A 13599-nucleotide genomic window follows, 5' to 3' on the forward strand; every position below is an offset into this window, starting at 1 on the left:
ATGTACTCTCTATACATCTTAAATGTGCCTGTGTATTCACACATTTTCTTGCCCTTTAGAATGGAAGCTCCCTGAGGATAGGGACTATTTTGACTTCTCTTTGTATCCTTATTATTTAGCCTAGCAATAGGCACCTATAAGGAGTTGAGTAAATGTTTTTTGACTGACCAACTGACTGACTTAGAAGCAAATTTGGGTGGGCCTGGTTTAATGTGTACAGCTTCATATATACTCCTAATGTATTATTTTATTTTTTCGTCTTTGATAAACATGTCAAAGACATACGTTCTATTAAGCAGCCTAGTCTTTTTTATTGTGTTTTTTCATTATTTCAACTTAGGAGATTGAAAGCTGTAAGCCAGAGACTCAGAGAACAAGAAAAAATAATGAAGTCATCTGATTACCTGGATTGCAACTTTGAATGTAAGTAGTGTGACATTAATAAATTGTGTCCAATGATACATTTATGTCTTTGGATCTGTTAGAAAATTAAAAGAATGACATCGTGTTAGGGAAAAAGAAAATATGGGAAGTAAGAGGGTTACTTCTTTAGTACATCTTCTCAGTGCCTTTAACATGTTTAATTTTTTAATGAAATAGTAGACAATATTTGACGAGGGAAAAATACAAAATAAGAAGGGTAGATTTTATAATTCTGAAAGTTGCCATTGCACATTGACTACAATATATCCCTTAGTCAGCAAAAATTTATATTAAGTGACGTTGTAGAGTAACTAGCTTATCAGTGTGGCTAGGTGGGGTACTGGATAAAATATCAAGCAATGAATTAGAAAAATCTGAGTTCAAATCCTGCCTCAGAGATTTGCCAGCTGTGTAACCTTGGGCAAATCACTTAACTATTCTGTGTTTTGACTTCCTCATCTGTAAAATGGGGATAATGGTGGCACCTGCCCTGCTGCTTGTTTTGAAGATCAGACGAGATAAACTTTAAAGTGCTAGATAAATGCTAGCTATTGTTACTATCTAAAACAAGAAAACGTTGTGTTTCATTGAAAAATATTTAATTAAGAAGGAAAGATAGATAGATTGGGGCCTGATTGAGAAGACCTAACCTATTTAATAGTTAAATAGAGGAGTTCCTTTTTTTTCATAGAGGCAGTAGGAAGTCATGGAGTTGACTGAGAGGTCTACACTTAAGGAAAAACAATTTGGCAGCCATGCAAAGGATGGATTGAAGCAGAGAGATACTTGAAGCAAAGAGATTAATTAGGAGACATTAATCTAGGCAAGAGATCAAACTAACATAGTAACTCTATGAGTAGAAAAAAGGGATAATAGTGAAGCAGAAATTTATCAAAATTTTACAAGAAACATGCCATACTATTTCTTTTTCCTTTTTTTTCTGTATTTATTAAAAATTTTTTGAAGCAAAAAGTAAGCAAATCCCATTTCTTGTATTTCCTCCCCCTTTTTTGGTAAGTAAAGAAAACTTGATTGACCAACACTTTTTTCTTGTTCATGAATAATACTTAAGTTTGATAATTACCTAAGTGTCATGTCAGCGGTGTATGATCCCCTTGTCTTAGGGTTAGATCTGTAACACCCTTCTCACTAGACCTTAGTTGACAAACAGTCGTCAAAATCAGGGGACCTGAAAATGTATCCCTAAAAGTTGCTGAAGCCTAATACCTTCATGTGTATAATTTGCTTTGAGAGGAAAGATATGAATGCAGTAGTTAAGTTGACGGTGAATAGAGTACCAAAGTTGGAGTCAAGATGACTTGAATCTGATTTTACCTAACATACTTACTAGTTACATGACTTTGGGCAAGTCACTTAGCCAGTCTTAGCCTTAGTTTCCTTGGCCTGGGAAGATCAAATGATAAATATTTTTTAAAAATGCTTTGCAAAAGCACTTTATAAATGATGGTTAGTAATGACTAGCTCAAGTTGGTGCTATCTTCTAAGCATTCCTTAAATAAAAAAAAAAATTCACTTTTCCTTTGCTGTAACCTTTGTTCAATATTGTTTATTCTCAAAGAATTGAGAAGCTAGAGTCTCAATAGGGTCCATTGTTTCTCAATTGGACTATGGATTTTCCATAGTCCATCATTTCCCCATGTGACATGTCTTTCTTTATCATGTGAAAACCATATGGAACCCAACATTGATATTAATGTCCACCTTTAGAGTAAAATCATTGGGGTTTTGTCCTAGTTTTTTGGAAGGCCATTTTTTCCATCTCCCTCTATTCCAAATATTACTAAGGCTGTTGCTTTCTCTATAAGAAGAGCAACTCAGAGGTAAATTTCAGAGTAGAGCTATTTCTGCTTCCATAGTTTTTTGATTCCCTGTAGGCCTTAAGCATTGCTATTTCCATTCAGGGAAATGCCTTTTATAAAATAATCAATATTCCATTGGATCCCTATACATGGAATCTCATGGACCCATGAAACACGTATAGTTCTATGTGTGAGCTATAAATATTAAAACAGTCCAAAAAGTTGAGCACCTATTGTTTACAGTGACTCAGAATTTATTCTGAATTTATATTTCTCACAGCCTTATGTATTTCAGTGATTTGGTAATAGGTTATAACATATAACCAGAGAACTGCATAGGAGTAGTAGCATAAAGATCTTAAAAGAGATGTAAAGGAGTGTTTAGGGTATTCAGGGAGAACTAGCACCTGTGATATGAGGGTTTGCTGAGCCCTTTTCAGGGCTGCTCATCTACTTTTGGTATCCACCTGTCATCCAACTCTCACCTATGGCTCCAAGAAGCTGTAACATGCACAGCGATCATACACCGGCAAAACCTTCTTGGCAAACAGGCTAACTCAGGTTGAGGATAACCAACAGGCCTTGTCTGTAAATTAAGGAATATCTACCTGAAACATGTGAAGACTTCCCTGGACAGAATGAGAACAGTTTGTTCCAGTAACTATAAAGGCAGCTGAAACAGGTACTTTGGAACACTTAGAACTTGGTCAGACATTGAAAATGCCAAGGTCAGAGGACTGCATCTAGACCATTGCCAGTTGTCTTGACTTTTGTCTTGACACTGGACTTTGATGACTGGAAGAAAGAGTGAGACTAACTGTGCAACTCTGCCTCAATTAAATCTAATTCGTGCACAAGTGAGACATTGCCCCATGTTGTCATTGGTCCTCTTGAAAAACAAAGAATAAACAGCAATTGTTAAAGAGCTCTATGATTGGAAAAGGAAATGGGCTGATCTTATAGTAAAGTACAGAGATCAAAAGATGAATTGCAGATAGCTTACCTGTTCTCTTCCTCTCCATACAGTGCCTCAGGATATTGGGTGTTAACCTCACATAGAATGAGAAGGTTTGAATAGGTTGTGATTTCTGCTATTGGAGAGAGTACCTATATTGATTGATCACAGATCCATGAAAGGATTCAAGTGTCTGCAAATCTTTTTCATTTCTGTTGTCCTCCCCATTTCAATCTTAAATATCCTCAGGGATGATCTAGCTTAATTTGGTTTCTTGACAAGTTTTTATAAACATTTTTCCTTTACTCCTTATTGCTATTTATATAAGATGATGCTGCTGTTAATCACCTACCCTCTTCCTCCATAAGATTTGATAGATAAGTTTACATTCTAAACAAGGGATTGAACTCCACTTCAGTTTGTCTCCATTTGGCAAAGGGATAAATTATTCATTCATTTCAGTCACATCCAACTCTTTGTGACCCCATTTGGGGTTTTCTTAGCAAAGATACTGGAGTAATTTACCATTTCCTTCTCCAGCTCATTATACAGATGAGGAAACCTAGGCAGACAAGGTTAAGTATCTTAAAACACAGCTAAGAAGTGTCTGAGGCCAGATTTGAACTGAAGAGGCTGAGTTTTCATGACTCCAGGGCCTATGCTCTATCCTCTGCACTGCCTAACTGCCCATAGGGGATAAGATGACTTCTAGGCTCTTTTGGTCTCCACATTGCAGTGCATGGCCTGAACTTTCTTAGGAAATGTTGGTAGTGTCTGTATTATCCAATTCCCAATTTTCCACAAAACCAGTTTGTTTAATATAGACCTGCTGTAGATTGTCTCACATACCGTATCTTCTCATTTTTAGTCTTCTGATTTCACAATTCAAATGTAATTTGTCAGATAAAATATTGCACATAACTTTGAACACAAGATATTTTAGAAATTGTTCCTGTTTTTAAGATGTCTGAGAGACTTTTAATGGCATAGTAGATAGAGGACTGGAATTGAGGCTAGGAAAACCTCAGTTTAAGTCCTGACTGACTAACACGTGCTCTGTGACCATTCACCACTTGCTTAATCTCTCAGTGCCCAAAGCAAGTCTGTAAGGCTATTTCAGTTACAAACAGGTTGCTGATTTGTCAGTGAAGGGAATTTCCATTACTTGCAATTCCCCACTCCACTGAAATCAGGGGATTGAACAAAATTTTTTTTTCATTGGCTGAAGTTATATAGTTTTTGCTGCTGGCCTCAACCATTATCCATTTCTGATCTCTGATCTTGACACCCTCAGTTTTCTACCTTTGTGTTTGTGCTCAATCTCCCTTCTTTCAAGGCCTAGCCCTAATGCCATCTCCTCAATGAACCAATTAACTTGATTCTCTCTGAAAGTGACCCTTCCCCCTCTTCAAGTTCTTCATGCCCATTTATCACATTCTTGTTGAATTACAATTATGTGTGTGTGTGTGTGTGTGTGTGTGTGTGTGTGTGTGTCTTGTACTAGATTATAAATTCTTTAAGGACAGAGTTATATGCACACACACATTTTTCATTTTCATATCTTTAGTTATATCATACCTTGGCAGTGTTAGGTAGTGTTTGATGAACTGGATTGAATGCTCCCATGTTTTCTATACCTTATCTATAATCAAGTTCCTTACTGGCTTGTAGAGCTCTAAGAAATATAAAATGGACAAAGCTATTATTTACCTTTCTATGTGGCCAGACTTAAAGCCTGAGTCCCAGGATTTTGAAAGAAGAGAATTGACTTCAGTTCATAGGTAATGGAACCCCAGTGTTCTCTTGCTAATATGTGGCTGGGATGTTGATGTCTTGAGTACATATTTCATATGATTCTTTTCTGTCCTAAGAAACAGCTGAAAAACATCCCCTCTAAAGTCAATTTAAAAAACTGGGATTATTCTAGAAATACCATTGTATCTATTGTCCCTTTTTTATTTCACCTAATTTTTAAAAATAAAATGTTTTGTAGGTGTTCTCTTAAACAGTAACAACAGACATTTTGTGGGAGCAAAAACCAGGAAACATAGTGAATATAGGGGAATGACTGAACATTATATAATTATATGGTTATAATTATATAATGAACATTATAATTATATGATGTTCAGTCACTTTTTATGTACATATTTTATACACACACATATTGTATATGTGTTATGTAATTGAAATGAAGTATTATCATGAATGAGAAACAACAAATTTTCAAAATCATTGAACCATGGGAAGATCTGTTTGAACTGATGCAGAGGAAGGTAAATAGAGGAAGAAATAGAATCCTCATGGATTGTAGGTAAAGTAAATGAAAAGACACCACTGGGGGACTAGGAGTTCCCTCTAATCAAAGATGGAGAGATACCACTACTGACGTCTACTCCAGAAAACTCCAAGACAGAAAAGACCCACATATAAAAGTATTTATGGCAGCTCTTCGGTGGTAGCAAAGGACAGGAAATGTAATGGGCACCCATCTATTGGGGAAGGCCAAACAATCCACTATGTGAATGTAATAGGATATGATTTTGCTGAAAGGGATAGATTCAGAGAAACTTGTGAAGACTTGTATAAGTAAATATATAATATTTTAATAATCATACAACTTTGAAAGTCTTAAGATCTTTAATCAGTGCACTAACCAATTAGGACGCCAAAAGATTGATGACAAAGCATGTTTCCCATCTCTTGGCAGAGAGGCAATGGATCATGAGTGAGAGGTACAAAACGAGACATATGTTTTAGGACAAAAAAATGTAAATTTGTTTCACTTTATTTTACTGTTACAAGGGAAGTTTGGTTTGGTTTTTTTTTTTTTTGGAGAGGGAACGTGGGAAGGTAAAGATAATTCTAAAAAGGAAAAAAACACATCAATGATACATAAAAAACACAGACGAGCAGAAGGAGGTTTAAAATGGGACCCCTGCAAGCATGACAATGTTGGTATAATTATGTTTTATGTTTATACATATGTTAAGACTATATATAATAGAGATTCATATACAGTTCTGTTTCTGTTCTCATGTTTGTTAAGGTTTGTCAAGTTTATAATAAAGAAAATTTTAAAAGAAATGCATCTCTTTTTGGTGAAGTGGGGGGACAGTAAGGAGTGCAGTGTCTATGAAATGTCACCTTTGCTGTCATATAAGGTCACTGTTATCAGTTGCTTTTACTTTTTTTCTATGTTACAAGAAAAGTATCATTGGAGAGAGGGTAACATGGGAGTAGATACAGAAATGGCTGTGAAACAAGCCTTCAATATAACTTTTTTCATTATTCCTTTTTTGCAAGGAATCCTTTTTTAAAATTAGCTTTTTGTGTATTGATGACTAGAAATAGGAAATATCTGTTGATTGAGGAATAGCTAAACAAATTATGATACGTGAAAATACTGAAATATTAGTGATTAAAAAGAATGTGAGAAATTTGGAGTAAGGTGGGAAGATGCATATGAAGCAATACAGAAAAAAGTAAGCAGAACCAAGAGAGTGATTTTCACAGACACTATAATACCGTTAGACCTAGTTAATATTGATTTACAGCATTATGAGGCTTGTTTTTGTTTTAATTTTAATTATGAGGGAAGGTGGGCAAATTGATGTATGGGACAGATGTTTCCAGAACTGAATTCGATATTAAGAAAAGGCACCAGGGCAGGGGTTTGTTTGGTTTTTTTTCTGAGTAGCATTATACTTTAAAAGTGATATAAACACATAGGAGTTCCCTCTAACCAAAAATACCCTCCAAATTTTATTGCAATTTTGGCAAAATCCATAACAGTGGTGGATTCTAGTACCCTTATGTGATCAAATTGGCCGTCCTTGGAATATATTATTTTTAGATTAAGCAAATAAAACTATCACTTCCAAATGTATGAAATCTTCACTGGCGATAGAAAGGCATGACTTGTTATATGTTTTTCGTTATATGAAGAGCTTACACAGAGCATTAAAGTAGTTATGATGAAAATTTTAGATTTTACTTGTTTTCCTTTTGGATCTCTACCTATATGCATGCATGCTTCAAGCTTTTGAAACAAATTTTGGTCTCTTTGTTTAACAGTAATTTCTACACAGTCACTTAATATGTCCCTGCACACCCAGCTGAAGGAGTCATTAAGGAATCAGAAGTTATTGAAGAGTAAGAATGACAAGCTCTTAAAGGTGATTGACAGCCAGAAGGAAGAGTACAAGAAGTATGTCAAGATATTTCAAGAGAAAGATAAAAAAATATTTGAAAATAAGAAGCACTTTGAAATGGAGACTGCAAAGATTAAAATTGGTATGTATTTGACCTATAGTAAATGAACATATTTTTGTTAAAAATGAAAACTGAATGAAATGAAAACTCTTTTATGCTTTAGAATTGGAGGAAGCTTTGGCCAGTGTGAAAACCTACCAGTTTAAACTAGAAACATCTAGAAAGGAAAATAAGATCTTGGATGTAACGTTACATCAGCGTGAAGCTGAAATTATCCGGCTAAAAGAACTAACCAGGTAATTTTCTCTTTCTAATAACACAGTTGTTGTCACATCTGACTATCTTATCAAAAATTAAGAATTAAAAAGGATCTCAAACCCTGTCTACAGCATATATTTAACTATCCTCAATATCCTTCTGTCATTCAATTCAGTGTATTTATTTCCTTCCCCTTCTATTGCTCAAGACCATCCAGAGCTACTGTTTCTGATATCATCAGAAAGGAGATGAGATCTCCTTAAGTAGCTGTTGAGGAACTCTTTCTGAATCAGCCTCTGTGCCTGCTCATTCCTAAGAGATCTCCTTTCCTGTAATGCTAACTAGTAGTAGTTACTAGTAACAACAATCTTGTTTTTAATTCCCACCTGGTGACCTTCCTTTTCACAAGAACTACCTTAGCAATCTCATCTGTCCTGTGTATTTTGTGATCTGTGCACCAAATGAAATACTAAATAATCCACATAAAAATACATTCCTCTCTGTAGCCAACCTTCAGGACTTAAGGCATTTCAATCAGGAATATTTTTCTAGGATTTTTTTTAAAGACCTCCTCAAAACAATATTCCAGAACTTACCTCAATCATCTTCCCTAGTGTTTAATAGTCTTTTTGAACTTTGCTTTTCATGACATCTACGTCATGACTTTCAGTTAACCTGTGTTACTTTGGTTAATTGGACATGTTAATGACTGAGGGAGACACAGGTACAAACAGGACTTGGCACAACTCCAAAAATAATTGCAGGCTACTCTGCACGCATGATTATTATTATGATATTATCATTATTTTGGGTCTAAGGCTTTGTTGTTTTTGAGACTGGGTTTAGGTTCATGTTCATCTCAACAATGGCAGTGACTTTATGATGTCATTTTGGTAATAGACTTGAATTTACAAATAGTTTGATTTTTTTTAGAGCTAGGATCCTGAAACTGGCCCCAGTTTTTTTGTTTTGTTTTGTTTTTTAGTTTTACTTAGAAACTAAGAGGCACTGAAAATGGACAGAATAACAGCCATTAGTATGTCAAAAAAATAAGCGTGCAAGCCGCCTCCTCAGTTTCATGGGCTTCCACCTACCCCAAGTAGACACAAGTGTTCTGTTTTTACTAGCCTATAGAGAGTAACTCCACACAGTTTTTTCAAGTATCCTTCACATTTTTGTCTGCAGTGGTCAGAAACTAATGTATTGAGGGCTGGCAAATGTCACAGGCTTTCACTCATTTCGTTCACCCCCATACTGCATAAGCTTTTAAATGATTGCAGCTATCATGATCATTCATTTTAGATTCTAGTATAACTCATGGTTTACAGTTATGTGAAAAGGGGTGAGAAATGGAGCGTTAGTAACAGAAAGTGTTCTTCTAAGTACTTGAATGCTGCACCTGGTGCTTCATATTTACATGGCAATAGGAACCTGAGAGGAAAATATTAATTGGCTTGTTAGCGAAGTAGATACCTTTTTTTTCCAGACCACCATTCTTTTGTTGTTTGTTTTAAATTTAGAAATCTGTAGCTTTTGCTTATGATCAAAATATGAATGATGTTTTCATCAGAATTATCCAGGGACTTTCTTTTCAAGTACGTAGTTTTTTGACTTTTAATTTGTAGAAAAACTATTAATACTTTACATGTTAAAAGCTTTACTGATATCCATTAAGTTACATTTCCACAAATTATTTTTGATGATAGGATTGTGTCCTGCTCTCTTCTTGACTCTTAAATTTGTAAAAGTATAATTTCCCGGTGCTTGATAACTAGTAGAAAATATATAATAGGTGTTCCCTGTTTTAAGAAAATCCAGCATGGCTGTGTAGAACTCCCAACATTGTTAGTTAGAAGGTTCTTTAAAGATAATACTCCTCTAATTTATTTACATTTTTATAACTTTTTAACTACTTGGGGTTAGAGGAGCAAAAGAATTGCTGCTACTTATCTAAAAATTCATCAAAAATTTTTAAAAAGCAATTTTGAAATTATAACGTAGACCTAGTGGAAAATGTTTCAGTTTACATAAAGTTGACTTATAAAAACTTTTATATGAATCTGTTTCTTAGACCCAGATTCACCTGCACATAAGCTTTAGCCATGTTGTTCTTATAGTAACCACTAGAGGGTAATATATTTTGTACGTATACTTCTAGTGGAAGGAAATAACTTGCTTTTTGTTTGAGGTACCATTAAAAAAAAATGAGAAAAAAAATATTGCCTTAGAAATGAAAGCTGCATGAGTGCCTTCTAACCCAGCCCCTCCCTGAATTATGAATTCCATCTCATATCTGACAAATTATCATCTAGCCTCCTACTTCTTGTATTTGAACTGTAGGTACAGGACCTGAGTTCGAATTCCACTTCAACCACTTAGCACCTGTGTGATCTTGGGCAAATCGATTCACTTCTCTGGGCTTGTTTCCTCTTCTGTAAAAGAAGGCTGGACTAGATGACCTCTAACAGTCCTTCCAGCGCTCGTATATTTTCTCTCTCTCTCTCTCTCTCTCTGTGTATGTATTTTTGTAAATTCACATTTTACAAGAGATTGTTTTCCGAATCTCTTTTTGCATGAAAATATTACATTTGAAGTTTTCTTGTCATAAAGTCATTTACTTTCCCCTGTAAAGTTAAAAACATTCTAGAAATTCAGTGTTTTCCTTTATACTTTTAACCTGTGCAGGTGGTTAAAGTATCTGGGATAAATTATTCCATGCGGTCCACTAAGCTATTGTGACATTTTATTCAAAACAGAAGTGAGCTGTTGCCAAAGGAAAAATATATATTGGCCAGGAAAAATAACTAATATACCAAATTTCTCTCAACAGAACTTTGCAGGACAACATGACACAACTCCTCACAAACTTCAGCGTGGACAACACTCTCCATAAGTCTCAAAAAATGTTTACCAGGTCCCTTCTAGACATTCATGAAAAGCACCTACAGCATAAACAATCTCCACCTCAATTTTCCATGAGTGACCTTAAAAAGTTAGAAGACAACCAAATTTACACTCACCCAGAATCACCATTTTTAGAAGATCACAAAGGCAGAGTGCCAGTTGTGCCTTATGAACATTTCCTGAACCCTGAAGTCTGTCAACACAAATCCCCAGGTTTAGCGGAGGAGTTAGACCTTGAGACCCTACCATATCATTCAAAAATACTTTCAGAAGTAGGGAGTGAGATAGACACCTTAATAGATGATGAATCCAGACTGAATGATGAGACAATTTATCTCCCATTTGCTGTAAGCTCCTCTAAAAAGAAATCCACTCCTGAAAGAATAAGTCCATTGCCACAGAATAATGTCTCTAATTCTAAGCAGTCTGGCAGAAATGGAATTCCTGGTTCTGAAAAACAAAATGAGCTTCTTAAGCCCATCTCTTTATTTGTGTCCTCAGAAGATACAAAGGCTGGTTTTGAAAAGTTCCCTAATACTTCCTCTTTGAAGAGTGAAGCAGAAGTTGTATCTGAAAAGATAAGGGCAGTTAATGTAGAGGATGAGCAGCTCCTAGTGAAAATAAAGGAGGTAATCAGTAAGATCCCTGCTGACTTTGTGGATAAGTCTACAGATCATCATAATGCCTTGGGATGTCAAGCTGCCAGTTCTCTAGTGAAAAACAGTACTCTCTGTGACTATAGCTTTTTAAATTCCGATTTAATGTCAAGAATGTCTGACTGGAGTATGTCTTCCCTCTCTTCATTCACTTCACATGATGAACAGGACTTCAGAAATGGCCTGGCAGCATTGGATGCCAACATAACCAGGCTACAAAAAACTTTACAGACTGGCATGGTGAAGAAATGAATCTATAAGAAAACAAAACTGAGTGTGGCCATTCTTCATTTGTTGCAGAATATTTTGATACTTTATGCTCTGTTTTTGGAGTTTCTTTATAATGAATGTTTTATATTAAATTATGGGTGGAATTAACTTATCAGTGGAATAAACTAAATTATTTCATTAAATTGACACTATGAAATTTGTGAAATCTGTCATCTTGAAGAATTAATATTTTAGGGAACAAGTATCCTAATTATCTATGAGAGATTTGAGAATTGTGTCCAGCATTTAGCTATTAAATGATTAATAATTATACCCTTACGGTTTAGGTAAAGTTAGTGCTATCAGGTACTGTGAGGAGGCCCAGAAAAATGAAAACTGAAGAAATTCCATTAGACTTGGTAATTGTCACTGGTGACCATTAAGAATACATTTCCAATGATGGTGGAGGTAGAAACCAGATTTCAGAGGGCTAAGGAAGGTTAAGCTTGTGAGGAAATGGTAGTAGTAAGTTTGGCAGAGGAATGGAAATACGGCTGTCCCCATGGGGAATTTGGTAATGGTCCTTCTGTTCTTCAGAAGTTAAACACTATGTACTTAAAATTATTTGCCCTCTTAGAATAAGTGACAGTTTGAACTACCTCTCTTAAGTGTTCCAGTGGTTAAGGGTATGTCCCACATTTGGATGTTCCAGCATTATCCACTAGAACCTTGCCTGAGAACTCCAAAGAGATAGACTGGTTGACCCTCCATCACTAATGAAGGCTGGATAGGGAACCAACCACCATACTGACCTACCACAGCGTAGGAAAGAGGTTAAAAGGAAGAGCTCAAGTGAGTAGGGTTCAAGTAATACAGTATGAAATTGAAATTGGGCTACAGGTTACCAAAAGAAACCTAAGGATTGTGGTGGAAGGGAAGAGAGGGAGTATCTAAAGGCAAGACAAGAAAGTCCTGAGTAAAATCCTAGGGATTGCATTCATGATTGTCAAGTTGTGTGAGCACCTTGTTGTGCAGTCCCTAGTCTGTATTTAGTTGTTCTGTAGCTTAAGAGAAAAGACAGAGTATTCAGTGGGGAGCCCAATTACCCAAAAGACAGCTGAAATAAGACAGGGTAGCTTATTAAGGGAGGAGAGATGATTGCACATAAAATTTCTAGGGGAGATCATAATTGAGCAAGCAGATGGGTGAAAGAATACTCTCCAATGGAATTTATGTTGGGGTGGAATGGAAAAGAAGCATAGGTGGGCAGGAGAAGAGAAGCAAAAGGTGATGAGGCAAGGGACCAACAGAAGAGAAAAATAAGCAGGACCAACCACCCCAAACAAAACTAAAGAAGTTAAATCTTTTGAGAGTTCTTTCTTCTCCTTCACACCATCACCACCCCCTGTACACCTCTATATATACATACTATATTTCCATAAACCCTCCTCCATACCAAACATCTTACTGACATGTTTTTTGGTTAAGATCTGATTGAACTAATTCCATATAAATAATAAATGCATACATAGTGTCCAGGTTTTCAAAGCCCTTTACATTATCTCATTTGATTACCTTTTAACCCAAAGTCATGAATAGTGTCATTTCAGATACTGTGAGTGAGGACACTGAAGGACAGACTTTCTTTGCATTGCTTAAATAATGTCACATAAAAAGCCCAGCACATAAAGATGTGTTTATGATTGGGTCTGGAAATAACTGGGGAGGAGGGAAAGGGACAGTGTATCTTGTGGAATATTTAGCCTCCTATTTTTCATAACAAGCTTGGCCCATCAGTACAGTAGAATTTGAGACTCCCTGATTTAAGCTGGTTGTTCAAAAAAGAGAATTTTAAGGCTTTTTGACTCAATCCTAAACAACCAACTGGTCTGGTTGCTATACTCAGGCTATGTGGTCTGAACTCCCCCTGCTGGTTAGACTTCTCTACTTACTATGCACCAAAATAGGATACTAATTAATCCACATAAAAATGAATTTTTTATGGACTGCTTACCCAGTTTGTAGATGAGTTAGGTCTCTGGTTCCTCACCCTAAAGGTCTTATACATTCTTTCTCTTCACATTACCACTAGTATAGGCCCTAACTATCACCAACTATTAAAATATTGGAATAGCTCCCTAACAGATCTAAGCACTAC

At 35.8% G+C, this 13599-nt stretch overlaps 1 protein-coding gene across 6 annotated transcripts in view; it reads left to right on the plus strand.

Moving 5' to 3' along the window:
• CCDC14 (coiled-coil domain containing 14) overlaps nucleotides 1-11648 on the plus strand; it is a 56311-nt gene extending 44663 nt beyond the window's left edge. For all 6 annotated transcript variants that reach the window (XM_072613757.1, XM_072613762.1, XM_072613756.1 and 3 more), the window contains 4 exons: nucleotides 341-423; nucleotides 7276-7494; nucleotides 7577-7709; nucleotides 10502-11648. In XM_072613757.1, the coding sequence (XP_072469858.1) occupies nucleotides 341-423; nucleotides 7276-7494; nucleotides 7577-7709; nucleotides 10502-11483 (1417 nt within the window). In that variant the 3' untranslated portion in view covers nucleotides 11484-11648. The remainder of the gene's footprint in view (nucleotides 1-340; nucleotides 424-7275; nucleotides 7495-7576; nucleotides 7710-10501) is intronic.
• Nucleotides 11649-13599: the final 1951 nt, after the last annotated feature.

The sequence above is a fragment of the Notamacropus eugenii genome, chromosome 5, assembly GCF_028372415.1.
Source record: "Notamacropus eugenii isolate mMacEug1 chromosome 5, mMacEug1.pri_v2, whole genome shotgun sequence".
NCBI lineage: Eukaryota > Metazoa > Chordata > Mammalia > Diprotodontia > Macropodidae > Notamacropus > Notamacropus eugenii.